At 41.1% G+C, this 17,628-nt stretch overlaps 1 protein-coding gene across 2 annotated transcripts in view; it reads left to right on the top strand.

The window, feature by feature from the left end:
• The window catches only part of LOC123597809 (phosphatidylinositol 3-kinase regulatory subunit gamma), a 130,982-nt gene extending 118,945 nt beyond the window's left edge, over positions 1-12,037 (top strand). For both annotated transcript variants that reach the window (XM_045477196.1, XM_045477197.1), the window contains 4 exons: positions 1,210-1,386; positions 4,032-4,106; positions 4,529-4,699; positions 10,870-12,037. In XM_045477196.1, the coding sequence (XP_045333152.1) occupies positions 1,210-1,386; positions 4,032-4,106; positions 4,529-4,699; positions 10,870-11,068 (622 nt within the window). In that variant the 3' untranslated portion in view covers positions 11,069-12,037. The remainder of the gene's footprint in view (positions 1-1,209; positions 1,387-4,031; positions 4,107-4,528; positions 4,700-10,869) is intronic.
• The last annotated feature ends 5,591 nt before the right edge of the window (positions 12,038-17,628 follow it).

The raw sequence follows: 17,628 nt of genomic DNA, 5'->3' as shown, positions 1-17,628 counted from the left end.
TGGATTCTGTATTGACCACTTACTAGTTGTGTAACCTTGGGTAAGTTACTTAATTCTCTAAGCCCATTTCCTCCTCCGTAAACTGGATAATATCTTTTTGAAATGCGTTGAGAATCAAGTGATAGACACATACATGTATACTTACGTTGCAGAAAGGCATGTGTGTGTATGTATGTTGGCATATGATGTCAATAAATGGCATTATTATTAAGATGAAGAAATAGAAAAGAACTTGTGGTTCAGTTGCAAAGGGAGGTAAAGTATCTGATGAAGAAGTTTTAACATGAATATAAAACCATGTATTATATTAAGTGACAAATGAGTGACACAGACAATTGTCTTCCGAGCACAGCAAAACTTTGTGTGCTAGAAAAGCTTAGGGCCATTATCTGCTGAGTGCTTACCAGGATGTACCAGGCACTGTTTAGTCCTTTTAGATGTATTACTACATTTAATTCACATAATAATTTAGTGAAGTAGGTACTATTGTAGGGCCCATTTAAACAAATGAGATAAAGGCACAAAGAGGTTAGGTAACTTGCCCATAGCCACACAAGTGTCAGGGCAGAGATTCAAACTTAGGCAGCCTGACTCCAAAGCTGTTGCTCTTAACTGTTATATTGTGCTACCTCTTGAATATCATACATTGAGCTTTACTTGTTTAGTCATGGCTGGATCCAGGGCCCAAACAAGGTCATCAGTATTTTCTCTTATACCCTGTATTTTGCCTTAGGTTTTCTCTGTGTTGGCTTCATCCTTAGGCAGGCTTTCCCTATGAGGTTGGTGGTATAGCTGCTGGGAGTCCTAGAATCACATATTTATAACTTAGCAATTGAGTGAAAAGAGAGAATCTCTGTTTATAATAGTTCTAGCAAAAGTCCTAGAATTGACTCTCATTGGGTCAATTCGGGTATTATTCTCATTCCTAAACTAGTCACTGTGGTCTGAGTGTGGCGATAGGATGTAATGGTGGAATACTTTTATTGCCCAGGCTGGGTTGTGTGAATATTCATCATGACTCTGAGATGGGGGCAGGGAGCCCTTACCTACAGGGAACATCAAGGTGCCATTACCAAGAGCGAGAATGGATATGGACCAGGCAAAAACAACAAATATCCACCACACCTAAGATACTAGGACTATGCTCATACTATAGAATGCTTCTGTTTGGTTCCTGGTTTAGCCTTAATATGTCAAATGTTTTCACAGAATTATGATGAATTATGACAAATTGAAATCACGTTTGGGTGAGATTCATGATAGCAAAATGCGTCTAGAGCAAGATTTGAAGAAACAAGCTTTGGACAACCGAGAAATAGATAAAAAAATGAACAGTATCAAACCTGACCTGATCCAGCTGCGCAAGATCCGAGATCAGCACCTTGTGTGAGTAATCTGAGCCTGTATGGGAGAAAACCCCAGCCCCACATTACTGCTGGCACTAGACATGTTAGAGGTAGAAGAGATTTGTAATTAAGAAACCAGCCAGTGAGATTATAAGAATTTAGGAAAGCAATCCTGGTTAGTAGTTGGCAATACCAGAGTTTACCTAAAGTCAGCGTGTGGGGCAAATCAGAATGTAGCATTCTAGACTCCAGTCCGTACAAATGGAAATTTCAGAGGGTGGGTGTGGTGTGGGCAGTGTGGTGTAGCTTAAAAAGTACAGGTTAATGTTTGCCTATATGTGGGGAAATAATGTTTGCCTATAAATGGGGCTTAGGGTGGAAAGCCACCACCATGGGGTGAAAACTCCCGAGGTTAGCTAGCGAGATACTGTAAATGGGATCATGAGTGAAATTACTTTCTGTCTGATGCCAGAATACTATTGTACTTTAATCACAAACTCCATTTGCCCCTCAGACCCTTTGCTTCTTGCACACACAAGTTTACGATTACTGACTGATTGTTTTCTCCATGGCCATGTGTGTAAGATCTTGTTTTCTTCATGTTCACCACATGGGTAATATCTTGTGAGCCCAATAAATACGGAGATGAAGCCGCTATTCGGGGCTCTTGTCTTTTCCTGGACATTAGCCTTCCTCCTATTCAATTCTGTGTCCACTCTCTTGCACAAGAGAGAACTCCAGACTCATAATCTGTGACACCTACATACAAAAACCAGAATCTTTGATTACATAGAACCACAGAAATAGAAACTACCCCTCATAGGCATAGACAAGGACACTAATAGTGGGGGCCTACAAATAAGTATATAGGACAGTCTATTAAAGGTTTTTTATATTTAAGAAATGAAACTCTGTAGTCAAGTAATAGAAATGTGCTGATGGCAGGCATGCAAGATAATTTGACCTAAGGATTTAAATAGTTAAAACCCAACTATTTAATATTATGGAAAATTATATGGTTTAGTTAGATATAGGGACATTATTTAAATATAGATTGAAAGATATATCATCAGAACAAGGTGTTAGACTTTTAGAACAAATGACTTTTATAGAAGGAAAGAATCCATGAAAAAGGAAAATAGATTAGGTTTTGTTCTAGGTAATGAATGGACTGTTATGAAATATGTTTATGGGTGACTTTCAAGCATGTAACATAACTTTATTCAAACTCATGGCAGAAGACAGAGTAAAAACCTCTGACTGGGTTTTCTGTAGGCTTCAGGGTTTCTTTGTGTGAGAGAGTGGGGAGAAAATAAAAGCTTAGAGGTTGGAACAGTAGCTGTTGAGTTTCAGTAGAGTAAAATTTAAGGTGATAAGTTTTGAGGGCAAACAATTACAACTATGCTGTGCTGAATAGTTTTTAGTAACTCCTCTTTAGGGATCATTTCAGTTTGCTATTGTGGCCAAAAAAAAAAAAAAAAAAGTCCAGCAAGTACACCTAGCATACAGAAGAACTTTGGAAAGAAGGCAAGGAAGTACCCTTGTCTAAAATTAGGGTGTGTCTGCTCTTGGAAAGCTTATGTGGTTCTGGTCACATAGTGAAACTGAAGAAAGGCCCAAGAAGAAGACTTATGCCATGGACCAATGGAATGAATGGAAGCCCTTGTTTTCTCTGGAAAGTGATGAGATTAAGAAATATACCATCCCTTGGGGCGCCTGGGTGGCTCAGTCGGTTAAGCATCCGACTTCAGCTCAGGTCGTGATCTTGGAATCCGCGAGTTCGAGCCCCGCGTCGGGCTCTGGGCTGATGGCTCAGAGCCTGGAGCCTGTTTCCGATTCTGTGTCTCCCTCTCTCTCTGCCCCTCCCCCGTTCATGCTCTGTCTCTCTCTGTCCCAAAAAAAATAAATAAAAACGTTGAAAAAAAAAATTAAAAAAAAAAAAAAAAGTATAGAGAATAGCAAGGGGATAGCATTCATTGGGATGATTAGGGCAGTCCTCCCAGAGAGATGATGTTTATGATGAGACCTGAGTGATCAGGAGCCTGGTTGGAGGATGGTGATGAAAGAGTTTTTATACTCAAGTTTTAGACCAGTGGCCATGTCAAAAGAACTAAATGTAATGGTTTATGTTGTTTTGCATCTAAAGTGTTGGTTTGGTATATTTAAAAATACTATGATTTGCCTAGTGATAAAGTAAATTTGTATTAATTACTCAGATTGTCACCATGAATTTCTTGTGGCTTGCTTAGGTGCAAATAATAGGCCTTGAAATTGTTTTGGAATGTTTAACTCAATATAGTAGGCCATCCAGGACTTCAGTCTTCTGGCTTAGTGGAGATTGCTAATGTGACACCATGCTCATGTAACTAATGATTTCAGAAACACATGTCACTCTCTGTTTAAGTGCAAGTGTATGTGTGCTTATGGTGGTACAACCTTCTAGAACAGGAAAATTGAAAAATGAGGTAAGTGCCTAATTTCAGGTACCTCCCTGTGTTTCTGCTTTTTTGCAGAAAGTTGAAGGAAAAGTTAAGGAGAAACTAGTTTAAGGAAATCTCTGGCCATTCTTAGTGGGAATGGGTTAAAATAAAAGGTTCCTGGACTCTGGAAATTTGGTTGGCTTGGACATGTCTACTTTGGGCAGAGTTGGCACAGATACTGACACTGGTGTCTTCCCTCTGGCAGATGGCTCAATCACAAAGGAGTCAGACAGAAACGCCTAAATGCCTGGCTGGGAATCAAGAATGAAGATGCTGATGAGTAAGTTATTTACCTTTCTGTCAGAGGGTTTTGTTCCCAATATAAGACATGAGCCCTCTTCATACATGCTAAATGTTGGTTCTCATTGTCACTTGAGGACATTGAATCAAGAACTTTGCACCTCTTGAATTGAATTACTTGAAGAGTACTTAAGGTCAGAGACCTGCTGAGCCACATGAAACCTAGGTGCATAAGCATTGCACATTCAGACATTCATGTATCAGCTGATTGGATGAGACATGTAATTTTTGTGCTTTCTGCACCACAGCAAACAATGAAGTTGTTAAAAACCATATAAGTAATTATTGTTTCACTTTGTCATTTTATGGTTAAAGATTTAGAAGAGTGTCTTATTCATGAGTTTGCTTTTAGATATAAAGTAACCTGATTGTTAGAATAACATTTTAACATTTAATTTTTAGGACCTATTTTATCAATGAGGAAGATGAAAACCTGCCCCATTATGATGAGAAAACCTGGTTTGTTGAGGATATCAATCGAGTACAAGCAGAGGACTTGCTTTATGGGAAACCTGATGGTGCATTCTTAATTCGTGAGAGTAGCAAGAAAGGATGTTATGCTTGCTCTGTGGTGTAAGTCTTCTCTGGGGGGTTAACCTTTTGAAAACTTTTGCATTGATTAATAGAAACTCAGCCCCTCATCAAATTCAGTTAAAATTATTTCAAGTACAGTAATGAGGACCCATGGCTTAGACCATTAATAATTGTACAAGGAAAACAGTTTGTTGCTTTAGGAGAAATGATATCTGAAATTCTTTAGGGGATTTTAATTTTTTTAAAAAATTAAAAAAAATTTTTTTAATGTTTATTCATTTTTGAGAGAGGGAGACAGAATGAGTGGGGGAGGGGTAGACAGAGAGAGGGAGACACAGCATCTGAAGCAGGCTCCAGGCTCCAAGCTGTCAGCATAGAGTCCCATGCTGCGGAGCTCCAACTCACAAACCATGAGATCATAACCTGAGTCGGAGCTTAACCGACTGAGCCACCCAGGCACGCCTGGGGGAATTTAATTTAAATGGTAAGTAGATTAGGCCCTGCAATGTTACTACTGGATTTCAGGTATTTGTGAAAAGTAATGTGAGTTCTTCAATTGAAAAGATCACATAATTCTTTAGTAGTCTCCTCATGTCTAATTTGGGCTTCAGTGTCAGTTTAAGTAAGGCTTGATTAAGAACTGTTTTTACTTCAGAAGAAAAACTATATAAATTTTATACTTAAATAGTATTCTGTTGGGGTACTGATAGAGAATATTGGGTATTTTCCATAAGATGATTTTATGACTTTGTTTGGAAAAGTCTATTCTATTAGTTTCCTTTTTGAAAACAGTTTTTAATGTTTATGAGAGAGACAGAATGAGAGTGGGGAAGGGGCAGAGAGAGAGGGAGACACAGAATCCAGTGCAGGCTCCAGGCTCTGAGCTATCAGCACAGAGCCCAATGTGGGGCTCGAACTCCCAAACCATGAGATCATGACCTGTAGTTGGATGCTTGATTTCCAGCTTCTTTGCATTGTGGTTAGAAATCATATTATGTGAGATTTCAACATATCTCTCAGCGTTTGAGACATATTAACGTTTTAAACGTATTGAGACTCGTGGCCTAACCTCTGGTCTATCCTGGATGATGTTTCACGTGCACTTGAGAAGAATGTGTATTCTGCAGTTGTTAGGTGTAGTGTTCTGGATAGGTCAGTGAGGTTTAGTTGTTTTATAGTATTGTTCAAGCCTTCTGCTTCCTTTTTGATCTAGATCTATCCCTAATCAAATTTTTTATCCCAAATGGCAATAAGGATCAGAGTTGAATCCCTAACCTACGAATACAGGCATTGCTGGCTGCAGGTCTTCAGCCTGAGAAGGCTGTAGAGTTAAGCAATTTCTTCTTAAGCTTCTTTATGATGTCATTAACAAATTAAAATGGAAAAACGAGTTCCATGTGTGACTTCCTACTACATAATCATGTGAATTTTGCTATGAGAATCTCCTAAAAAACTACTTAAGCAAATGTTCTAGGTATATTGGGAAATTACTGTAGGCAGAGTGGCTGGTAAACAAGTGGAAGTCTTTGCGTTGCCAGACTTTTGCTTACAGCCATCCTCAGCATGAATGCCAGCATGATATTTGACTGCAGGTAGTTTTCATAAGCAAGGGAGATCTACATTGCTGTGGACCTCAATGTGGTCAAGTCTGAGGCTAAAGGAAGGAGAAAAAGTACACCTTCGCAAGAGACTCAACCTAACCATAGGTTAGGTTACGAGTCTCAGAGTATGTTTAAAACGTTAATACATCTCAAACATTGTGAGGTATGTTGAAATATCACAAAATATGATTTCTAACCACAATGCAAAGAAACTGGAAATCAAAAACAGAAATTTGGGAAATCCTCAAATGTCCGACTTCGGCTCAGGTCATGATCTTGCAGTTTGTGGGTTCAAGCCCCGTGTTGGGCTCTGTGCTGACAGCTCAGAGCCTGGAGCCTGCTTAGGATTCTGTGTCTCCCCCTCTCCCTCTGCTCTTCCCATGCTTGTGCTCTCTCTCTCTCAAAAATAAACAAACATTAAAAAAAATTCAACAAAATATATACTGCATTAATAGGATAATGGACAAAAATTACATGATTATTTCAGTAGACTCACAAAAAGCATTTGACAAAATCTAGTGCTCTTTCAAGTTAAAAAAGCACTGAACAAACTAGGAATAGGAGGGTACTTCCTCAACCTGATAAAGGGTATCTATGAAAAACCCAGAGCTAATATACTTAATGGTGAAAGACAATCCTTTCTCCTAAGGTCGGGAAGAAGACAAAGATATCCACTCTCACCACTTCTAATTATCATTGTATACAAGGTTCTAGGTAGGGTAATTGGGCAAGAAAAATAAAAATAAAAAGCATACCAGCATCTTTGGTAAAGAAAATATAAACTATTAGAGCTAAAGTTCGGCAGGGTTGCAGGTTAAAAGAGCAGGATTCTAAATACCAGTAATAAACAATCTGAAAACAAAATGAAGAAGGCATGTAATATCATTTGTAATATCATCAAGAATACCTAGGATTAAAACTATAAAATGTTATTAAAAGAACTTAAAGGGACACCTTAAATAAGTGGAAAGACATCCTCTGCTCATGGATTAAAAGACTTAATATTGTTAAGATGGAAATAACTTCCCAAATTGATCTACATGTTCAGTGTAATCCCTATAAAAAATCCCAGGGGCATCTGGGTGGCTCAGTTGGTTGAGCATCTGACTCTTGATTTTGGCTCAGGTCATGATCTCACAGTTCACAAAATCGAGCCCTGCATTGGGTTCTGTGTTGATAGCATGGAGCCTGCTTAGGATTCTCTCTTCCTCTCTGTCTCTCCCCCTCCCCTGCTTGTGCACACGCGTGTGCTCTCTCCCTCAAAATAAACTTAAAAAATTAAAAAAAAAAAATCCTAGCTGGATTTTTGCAGAAATTGACAAAATGTCATGAGAGAGCAAGGGATCTAGCACAGCCAAAATGGTCTTTGAAAGAATAGAAAAAAGTTGAAATCCTGATTTCAAAACTCAACAAAGGTTTAGTAATAAAAATCCTGAGGTGCTAACAAGGATACAGATGTAGATCAATGAATAGAATTGAGAAACAAGAAATAAACTCTTACATTCATGGTCATTTGGTTTTCAGTAAGGGTCTCAGGACAATTCAATGTGGAGAAAATAGTCATTTCTAACACATGGAGCTGGAACAATGGGAGAGCCATGCAAAAGAATAAAGTTGGACCCTTGCCTCACACCATATATAAAAAATAACTCAGTGGGGCACCTGAGTGACTCTCAGTTGGTTAAGCGTCTGACTTCAGCTCCGGTCACGATCTCATGGTTCGTGGGTTTGAGCCCCACATTAGGCTCTGTGCTGACAGCTCAGAGCCTGGAGCCTGCCTTATATTCTGTGTCTCCCTCTCTCTCTGCCCTTCCCCCACTTGTGGTCTCTCTCAAAAATAAATAAACATTAAAAAATAATAAAAATAAATAAAATGGATTACAGACTTAAATGTAAGAGCTGAAGGTACAGAATACTTAGAAAACATAGGCATAAATCCTTGTGACTTTGGATTAGGCAATGGTTTCTTACAAACCAAAAGCACAAACAACAAAAGAAGAAATAAATAGGGGCACCTGGGTGGCTCAGTTGGTTAGGCATCCAATTTGGGCTCAGGTCATGATTTCGTGTTTTGTGGGTTTGGCCCTGCGTCAGGCTCTGTGCAGACAGCTCAGAGCCTGGAGCCTGCTTCAGATTCTGTGTCTCCCTCTCTCTCTGCCCCTCCCCTGTTTATGCTGTCTCTCTCAAAAACGAATAAACCTTAAAAAAATAAATAAAAAGAAATAAATTCGATTTCACCATAACTAAACACTTCTTTATTCTTTTTAATGTTTTATTTTTGAAAGAGAGCAAACATGAGCAGGGGAGGGGCAGAGAGAGAAGGGGACAGAGGATCTCAAGCGGGCTCTGCACTGACAGCAGAGAGCCCAATGCAGAGCTTGAGGTCGGACACTCAACTGAATGAGCCACCCAGGCACCCCTAAAAACTTTTTATATCAAAGGGCACTATCAAAGTGAAAAAACCCACAGAATGGGAGAAAATATTTGTAAATCATATATCTGTGAAGCAACTAACGTCTAAATCATAACTCTTAACAGGAAAACAAATGTTCCAATTTAAAAATGGGTGATTTGGATAGACATTTAAACAAAATGTCACGTACAATTAACATAAAGTGTTATTGGTTTCAGGTGTATTATATAGCCCAACAATTGTATACATTTCTCATAATTCACCAAGATAAGTGTACTCTTAATCTTCTTCATGTATTTCACCCATCCCCCTACCCACCTTACCTCTGGTAACCACCAGTTCTCTGTACTTAAGGGTCTGGGTTTTTTTTTAATCTTTTTCCTTTGTTCATTTGTTTTGTTTCTTAAATTCCATATATGAGTGAAATCATATATAGTATTTGTCTTACTCTGATTTCACTTCGAATCATACCTTCCAGGTCCATCCATGTTTTTGCAGATGGTAAGATCTCGTTCTTTAATGGCTAATATTCCATTTTGTATGTATGTGTATGTATCTCCCATATCTTCTTCATTCATGTATCGATGGACTTGGTTTGCTTCCATATCTTGGCTATTGTAAATAATGCTGCAGTAAGCCTGTCTTTTTAAACAGCAAAGGAAATCATCAACAGAACAAAAAGGCAACCTACTGAATGGGAGAAGACATTTTCAAATGACATATCTGATAAGGGGTTAATATCCAAAATATATAAAGAATTTATACAATTCAACACCAAAAAAAAAACCCCCAAATAATGCAATTAAAAATGGGCAGGGAACATGAATAGACATTTTTGCAAAGAAGAAATATAGATGGCCAACAGACACATGAAAAGGTGCTTAACATCACTCATCATCAGGGAAATGCAAATTAAAGCCCCAATGAGCTATCACTTTACACTTGTCAGAATGGCTAAAATAAAAAATGCAAGAATCAGCAAGTGTTGGTGAAGACATGGAGAAAAAGGAACCCTTATACATTGTTGGTGGGAATGCAAATTCATACAGCTACTCTGGAAAACAGTATGGCAGTGGTTCCTCAAAAATAGAACTACCATATGATCCAGTAATTCCACTACTGGGTACTTATCCAAAGGAAATGGATAGACATTCCTGTAAAGAAGATATATAAATGGTCAATAAGTCTATGAAAAGATGCTTCACATCATTAGTCCTTAGGGAAGTGCAAATCAGAACCACAATGAGATACTACTAGAATGATTATAATAAAAAGGATGGACAATAACAAGTGTTGACAAGGATGCAAAGCAATTGGAACCCTCATGCACTGCTGGCAGGAATATGAAATGGTGTAACCACTTTGGAAAACAGTTTGGCAGTTTCTCAAAAAGTTAAAAAGAGATACCATATGACTCAGCAGTTCCACCCCTAGCTCTATATCCTAGCTCTGTATCCAAGAGAACTAAAAACATAATCCATACAAAAACTTGGCAAATGTTTGAGCAACATTATTCATAATAGTAAAAAATAGAAACAATCCACTTGTCCCATTAGTCGATGAATGGATAAATAAAATGTGGTATATCCAGACAGAATATTATGCGGCCACAAGATGAAGTAACTGATGCAGGCTACAACATGGACGAACTTCGAAAATGTGCTAAGTGTGAAAGAAACCAGATACAGAAGGTTGTACAATATTGTGTGTTCTATTTATGTGAAATTCCAGAATAGGCAAATCCATATAGAGACAGAAAGTAGGTTAGTGTTTGCTAGGGTCCAGGGGGAGGAGGGATACAGTGTGACTGCTAATGAGTACATGGTTTCTTTTAGGGTAGTGACAATATTCTGGAAATTTTTCCACAACCTTGTGAATATTCTAAAAAATCACTGATTTGTGTACTTAAAAAAAAAAAAAGGTTCTCTTTCCAGTGCAGTCTTGCCTCACGAAGATTCACAGCTTAGTGATTATATGCCACCATCCATTTTCCTTCTGCCATGTCTTGGTGGGAGGTGAAAGGTGCCTCTGTGATAAGTCTGTAAGGGGGGTGAGGGGACACACATGGATGTGACATTTTACAAATTTACTGCTAAACCTCTTCCTTTGCAGAAAAATTGTTCAGACTTTTGGTCATTTAGGGTCTCTTTATCATCCCTGCTCTAATTCCCTGTTTGTGTGTTGTATCTTGGCAGCGCCGATGGGGAAGTGAAGCACTGTGTGATCTACAGCACTGCTCGGGGCTATGGCTTCGCAGAGCCCTACAACCTGTACAGCTCGCTGAAGGAGCTGGTGCTCCATTACCAGCAGACGTCCCTTGTTCAGCACAACGACTCCCTCAATGTCAGGCTTGCCTACCCTGTCCATGCACAGATGCCCTCGTTCTGCAGATAAAGAGGGAGTGGGAAGAGAGGTGGCTCTCTAGCATTTTTTTCCTACAGTTTTTATTAGACTATGAGGGCATTCTTTCTACGTAGACTGCTTGTTTTGCACAAGAAGTGATCCTGTGAATGTGGAGAGGCCGAGAAGCAGCCTGCCAGGATGGGGGCGCAAGAAGCCTGAGCTTCTCTGAGACTCCGCTCTGCCGCTGCACCGACATAGGGAGCTGGAAGCAGATGTTGTTTTCTGGAAAGCCTATTTCATTGGGGTTTTTGTTTTGTTTAGCCAGGCACCCTCAGCAGAACGTATTAGGTTTGATGGGGGTGGGGGTTTATATCTGGAAATCTCTGAAGAGTCCTTGTCCTCTTTTGGTCTTCGACTCTGAGAATGTGGCAGGGGCACGGCTCTTTGGGGAGTTCTGTTTTGATCTGGCGGTCTCTCTTCCTCCCCAAAAGAAGTCTGTTTTGGTTCTGTGGTAGAATGGCAATTGGTGAAAAAGACAACCAAAGGAAAACGAGGAGGCTTGAGATTTCATTTAGAGAATCTTAGTCAAGGGGGTAAAAACACCTTCAACTGGAGGTACTTTATTAACTAACACAAATTAGGCGTCAGCATCTCAGTGGCTCCTTCCTCTAAAGAAGCATTATGTTTAGAAACCAAATTGATCTCAGCAGAATAATATTTGTTGCCAGACTAAGGTCTGATGGAAAAGACAGCACTAGTATCTGAATGCACACTTCTGTACCAAAACTTGAAAGGAAAACTAGAATTTGTTAGTTTTAGCAAACACTAAAATTGGTCAGTGCAACTCCTTCTGCCCCACCCTTGTTTCTCAGAGATGAGGAATAGTGTTCTTTTTGTGGGCATGGTGAGCTTTGAATCATAAAATGAAGTTGGTGCTTGTGTGGTGTTTCCTTAAAAGAATGATCTATTGTTTGAAACCTTTGTAACTTGTTTGTATGAGTAAAGAAAAGGTGCAATCCAGTGCTTTTAGATGGCTTGATATACCAAATAATGATATAGAACAACAGTCTTACATGTGCTTCCCCAAGTTTAAATGCCCTGCAGAAACAGTAAACGTGGTTTAATTTCCCTTCATCTCCCTCTCCTTTGCTGGGTAAGGCTTAGGGGAGATCTAGGTGGCTAAGGTTGTAGCAGGAAGGGAGCCAGACTGTTGTCAGGGACCTCAATAATTCACAGACCCAGAGGCTGGGGGTCATCTACATCACCCATGTGCTTCCACACAGTGGTTTCTGAAACTTTTGCAAGGAGAGGAAATAATGGCTTGGAGTTTAGACTGTTAGTAAAAGCCATCTGGAAGTTTTTCACTTTGCCTTTTTGTGAGCCTGCCATTAAGATGATGTGCACAGACTGTCCTCATGCTTCAGTGGCCCTGATTTTAGGCCAGGAATCTTCTGCTCCATGTGGTTTAAACCTTCCAGCTGAGTGAAGCTAGCGAGCAGAGTTGGAGGCAGGCATCTACTCCTACCTCCATTATGCCCCACCCCCATCAGTCCACACTCATTCAACAAATAGAGTCCAGCTGCCTCCAAGCCAGTCCTGGAACCATAATAGGTTCAGAGTGAGTCAGCTGTTTGAGTCCAAAGCTGTGCAGTCAGGCATCCTGGCTGAGCTACAGAAGCAGCCAATATCCGGGTCTTGGTACATAAGGCTTACCTAGGAAAGTTCTAATTTGTGGGATGAAAGAAAGAAATACTGCTTTCCCTGAGCACTTATCTTGGTGACAGGGTCTAGAATGGACCATGATGTAAAAATAGCTTACAATTTTTGGAAAGACCTCCAGAGTTACTAACGATGAGGATAGGAAGAAAAGGGCATATCTTTGGTTTTTCTTTGGTTACATAGCAGTTTCAGGATTAGGTGAGGCAGACAAATGAACCCCTCCCTCCAGTGTCCCATTCTGACTTAAGCCCTTAACGATAGCCAACTGCACATCCCTTCTCCACATTGCCAGCTTGAAATCTTGCAAGTTTTACTGAGTAGTATCAGCTTAGTTGCTGCTAGGCCTTGTACCTGGTATTGAACCTGCTTAAGCAGTTGGGTGCTCAAGATTGGGTGCAAGAAATCCCTCCTTTCTGGTACTATAATTTAGTGAGTTCCGAGTGTCTCTTCTAAAATAAAACAGGAGTAAGGATACATGCCTGTGACATTGAACCATGTGTTGCTCCTTTTCAGGCAGACATTAAGGGTGTGTAGGGAGAGAGCTAACACCATCTAATATTTACACTTCGAATAAGGGCTGGCTTGTAGAGAAGGACTCTTCTTTTTTAGTCCTACATTCCTTCACTTTTTTCTTTCCTGTTTTTTATTCTTGAATTTGTTGCTTTGTGGGAACTAAGGCCTTAGGGATCATTTGAGAAATTGGAAAATATCTTTTCTGACTAGTTGCCACATGACTTGCTTGATCCTGAGCCAGTGGAAATGGCATAGGGGACCAGTCTACTAGCCACTTGGAGGGGTAGCATGCAGCTCTTTTACTCCATGGTCCTTCATCTGAGTGTAGCTCTGTGTCCTGTCCCATGATTTGGACCCTGGGACTCTCTCTCTTGGCATCTTAACTACAGCCTCACTGAAGCAGGGAGTAAAGAGACAAAGACCAGAGGGGCTTGTTGTTTTTCTGGCTAGGGAAGCCAGCCACCAGCATGGAAGCAGCTTGAGGCTTGCTGAACACAGGTCCTAGGCCCATCTTTTCCAGGCACAGATTTCATCACAGAACAGTCCTCTTGGTCTCTTCCTGATCATAGATGCTAAATCTTGGCCAGGCCTCAGGACTGTATAGGCTAGCTGTGTCCTTACCACTGATTTGGCCAAGGTTGAGGACTTCCTAATACCACCTTTACTCCATCTCCAAGCCTTGTTGGGACCTCCCACTTACCTTGGACCTCATGTGCTCTAAAGGCATTGATAGCCAAATGTGGTGTCTTCCATAGGTCTCCTCTTCTTGCTGCAAGGAACCAGCCCCATGGGTCCTCTTGGCCCAAGAATTGCATCTGGACAATTCTTGGTTTTTGAGGTGGTCTTTGTTGCCAGTTAAGACTCCAAAGTAGGCCTCTATAAGGCTTCTGTGGCCTCAAAGCAGAGGGTGCAGATGGAGGCCTGGCTGAGCTCTCTGCTGCCAACTGCTCATCTTTGCTGTAGCTGCAGCCACTTGTGACAAACCTTGTTTCCTTACAAATTCCAGCATGTGACTTTGGTGCCCTGTTGTTACTTGTGAAAAACTATTCTTCTACTGTCTTTGATGTAGTCAAAAACAAAAAAAAAAACAAAAAAACAAAAAAAAACAAAAACAAAAACAACAAAAAAAATCCCAACCATGTAGTTTATGTAAAAATATCTGATTCACAAAGAAGCCAACTATATGTCTTGTGTTGGGACAGTTCATAATGTAGTTCCTAGACCACTTTTGCAAATTGTTCTTGTCACCAGATGTGTTCAGACATTGCTGTGCAGTTGTGGGGGAGGGTGGGGGGAAGGTGATGGGGGAGATACTTTTCAGTCTTTTGTTTATCTTCCCCAAGAGGGAACAGTCTGGCCAACTTGCTCCAGTAATGCAATAAAAACATTGCAATAAAGCACCTTTTGTCCTCATGCTATGAAGGGGTGGCCTAGGGGTGGGAGGCAAGCAGAGGATTAGGGTGTTGAAAGCCCTGAAACTCCCAAACCTTCTCTGTCATGAGCACCAAAAGATTGGTCCTGGGGCTGAACTGGGGCCACGAAAGGTGCTCCTCCTCCCCTGAACAAGAAGAGGAAGTCGCCCCTAACAGGCATGATGCCAACATCTCCATCCAGCACAGGACACAGGGACACTCAGAAACCAACCCCGAGAAAGTTAAATCTGAGAGCTGTTTCCTTCTCGCCCCATTCCTAACTACTAGAAAGTCCAGCTTACAGATTCTCATCACACCTTTCTACCCGGAAATAAAAGTGTTTCCAGAGTCTATTCTGGGGGTAAATGTTTGTTGCCCAAGGCCCTTGTCACCCTCCTGCCACAGCACTTTGTTAAGGTTTCTCTATGTTAGGGACATAATTAACAAAATGTGACCACCTCTTTGCAAAGGACATTGCAGTTTTCATGCAGTCTCTCAGGCCCCACCCAGGTGTGTAGTGAATTACAAATCAGATTGGGTAGTGGGTAGTCCATTGCCCTAAATGATCTTGCCTATGTCCTTTCTCCCCATATGCTAGGAACTGATAGAGGATCTTCCCAGATCCTGAGTTGTTCCCACTCTCTGTATAGGACACTCAAATTACTGTCTCCAGCCTAGTCCTGTCTTCTGAACTTCACCTGCTGTCTGGATATCTCCACTGGGGCCTTGAGTGTCCCACAGGGACTGCAAACTTTGTTTCCAGAGAAAACCTATGCTTGGCTATGAATTCCCTTTCCTACCACCAAACCTAAAACCTATGTCCACATGACTGCTCTGCCTCTCACCTGTTAAATTACAAAAGCTGGCCCTCCTCCAACTAAAAGCTAACCTTTCCACATGTATTTTTGTATCTATTTTCTCCCTCCTCCTCAGGAATCCCCCATGATCAGTTATCAATTCTTTCACTGTTGTTTTCTCTCGACTGGGTCATCTGTTGACATTGAAACATGGTTGGGTGTCTCAGTCCACTTCCTGACCTCTACTGAATCCTACATCCCTTCATCTCTTTGCCCCCCTTCAAAGCCAAACCTTTTTTATAAAAACTGTCTAAATCTGTCTTCATTTCCTCTCCTCCACCATCTCAGTTCAGGTTCCATCACCAGCTGAAGCTGCTTTCCTTGAGGTCTTCAATAACCATCATCATTGACTACTTGCCATGAAAAACTCTCCCCTGGACTCCATGATGACTCAGCATCTGGTTTTCCTCCTACATCTCTGTTCCTTTTAATTCTTCAGACTCCTCTGGCTGCCTTCTCACTGATGTCTTTTTCCTTGGCAGTTTTATCCACATCCATGATTTCATCTACCATCTTTAGGCCAATTAAATCTTTGTTTCTCCTGCTCAGTCCTCTATTGGGAGGCACCTCACAGCATACCACATGCAGGGTCACCACTTAGCCCAGGTTCTCTTCTACTGTTTCACATTTCGGGGTGGAAATATAAAATTCATCTGGTTATGTAAGCCAGAAATGCAGCAGTCATCCACAAGGCCTTCCTGTTTCTTGTCTACACAAAACATCACCAACCCATATCAGTTTTACTTTCTAAATGTCAAAGACTTCACTTCTCCCCAACTACATTGCTTCACTTCATTGCTTCACTCTAACCTTAATACTGGAAAGGCCTCCCTTCTTCCATTCTTGCCCCCCTCAGATATATTCTCATAACAACCAGAGTTAGCTTTTCTTTCTTTTAAAAAAATTTTTTTCTTTAATGTTTATTTTTGACAGAGAGAGAGAGAGAGAGACAGTGCAAATCGGGGGGTGGGCAGAGAGAGAGGGAGAATCTGAAGCAGGCTCCAGGTTCCAAGCTGTCAGCACAGAGCCCAATGCAGAGCTTTAACTCACGAACAATGAGATCATGACCTGAGCCAAAGTCCGAAGCTTACCTGAGCCACCTAGGGGCCATCCCCGCCCCCCCGCCTTTTTAATGTTTCAGAGTTAGCTTTTCAAAATACAAATCTGAACCTGTGTAAAACCATTAATTTTCAATTGCTCTAAGGGTAAACCACAGAATTCCTAAAATGGTCTGGTTTCTCCCACGTTCAGGATCTCATCCCCCACTTCAGTTGTTCTTCCCTGGCTCCTTCCCTTCAGATAGTCCCAATGTCTTGGGTTTTCTTCCTTCTGCAACTATTCTTTATACAATCCCCATCTATTCCTATGGCTTTACCAACAACTATTTGCTGGTAGTTGTCAAATCTGTGTCCAGTTACTACACTTTCCATCAAGGTTTTCCTAGTATTTCAGACCACCATAATGGATCACTACATCATTTTCTCTCTGGTCTGCTTATTCCACTAGAGCCTTCCTTATATACTGAAGCCAGTGATATTCTAAAACATAAATGTGATTATAACACTTTTGTGCAGTTGTCTTTCAGAAACCCCTCCCCTCAGGCTAATCTAGTGATGTTTCTCAAAGAGAACACCACCGGCACTTGAGACAGCTGCCTTGTGCATTACAGGATGCTTAGCATCTCTGTGCCTACTCTTTCCTCAATCACCCCCCACTTCTAACCTAAGAGAGGTAGTTCCTCCCTCCCACAAACTGTTGCAAGATGTGCTTGCCCCCACCTCCTTCACCTGTGGTATTACGGTGCTTCTAACCAGATCCTGATCTACATGGGAGGCTCCCCCAGGCAACCAGTTACCTGTGTTCTCAGTGTCCAGTACAGGCTGGCTGAGGGTCTGCTGCCAATGAATGACTGAAGGAAAGAGGAAGTGAGTTCAAGAAGGGACTGAAAGCTGAGGGGCCAGACATCTACTTGTGGACTCTGGTGCCACAGGCAGGGTACGCCCTCTGGCGGCCACAGCCTTCTCCATGCAAGGTGACAATGAGTTGAAGGGTGCAGGAGGCACCCAGCCAGTGGCCCGGAGGCATTTTCCTGTCTCCAGTTCTCTGGACG

This window comes from Leopardus geoffroyi, chromosome C1 (assembly GCF_018350155.1).
Source record: "Leopardus geoffroyi isolate Oge1 chromosome C1, O.geoffroyi_Oge1_pat1.0, whole genome shotgun sequence".
NCBI lineage: Eukaryota > Metazoa > Chordata > Mammalia > Carnivora > Felidae > Leopardus > Leopardus geoffroyi.
Note: the sequence above shows the minus strand (reverse complement) of the source record. Positions and strands in the feature narration are given on the sequence as shown.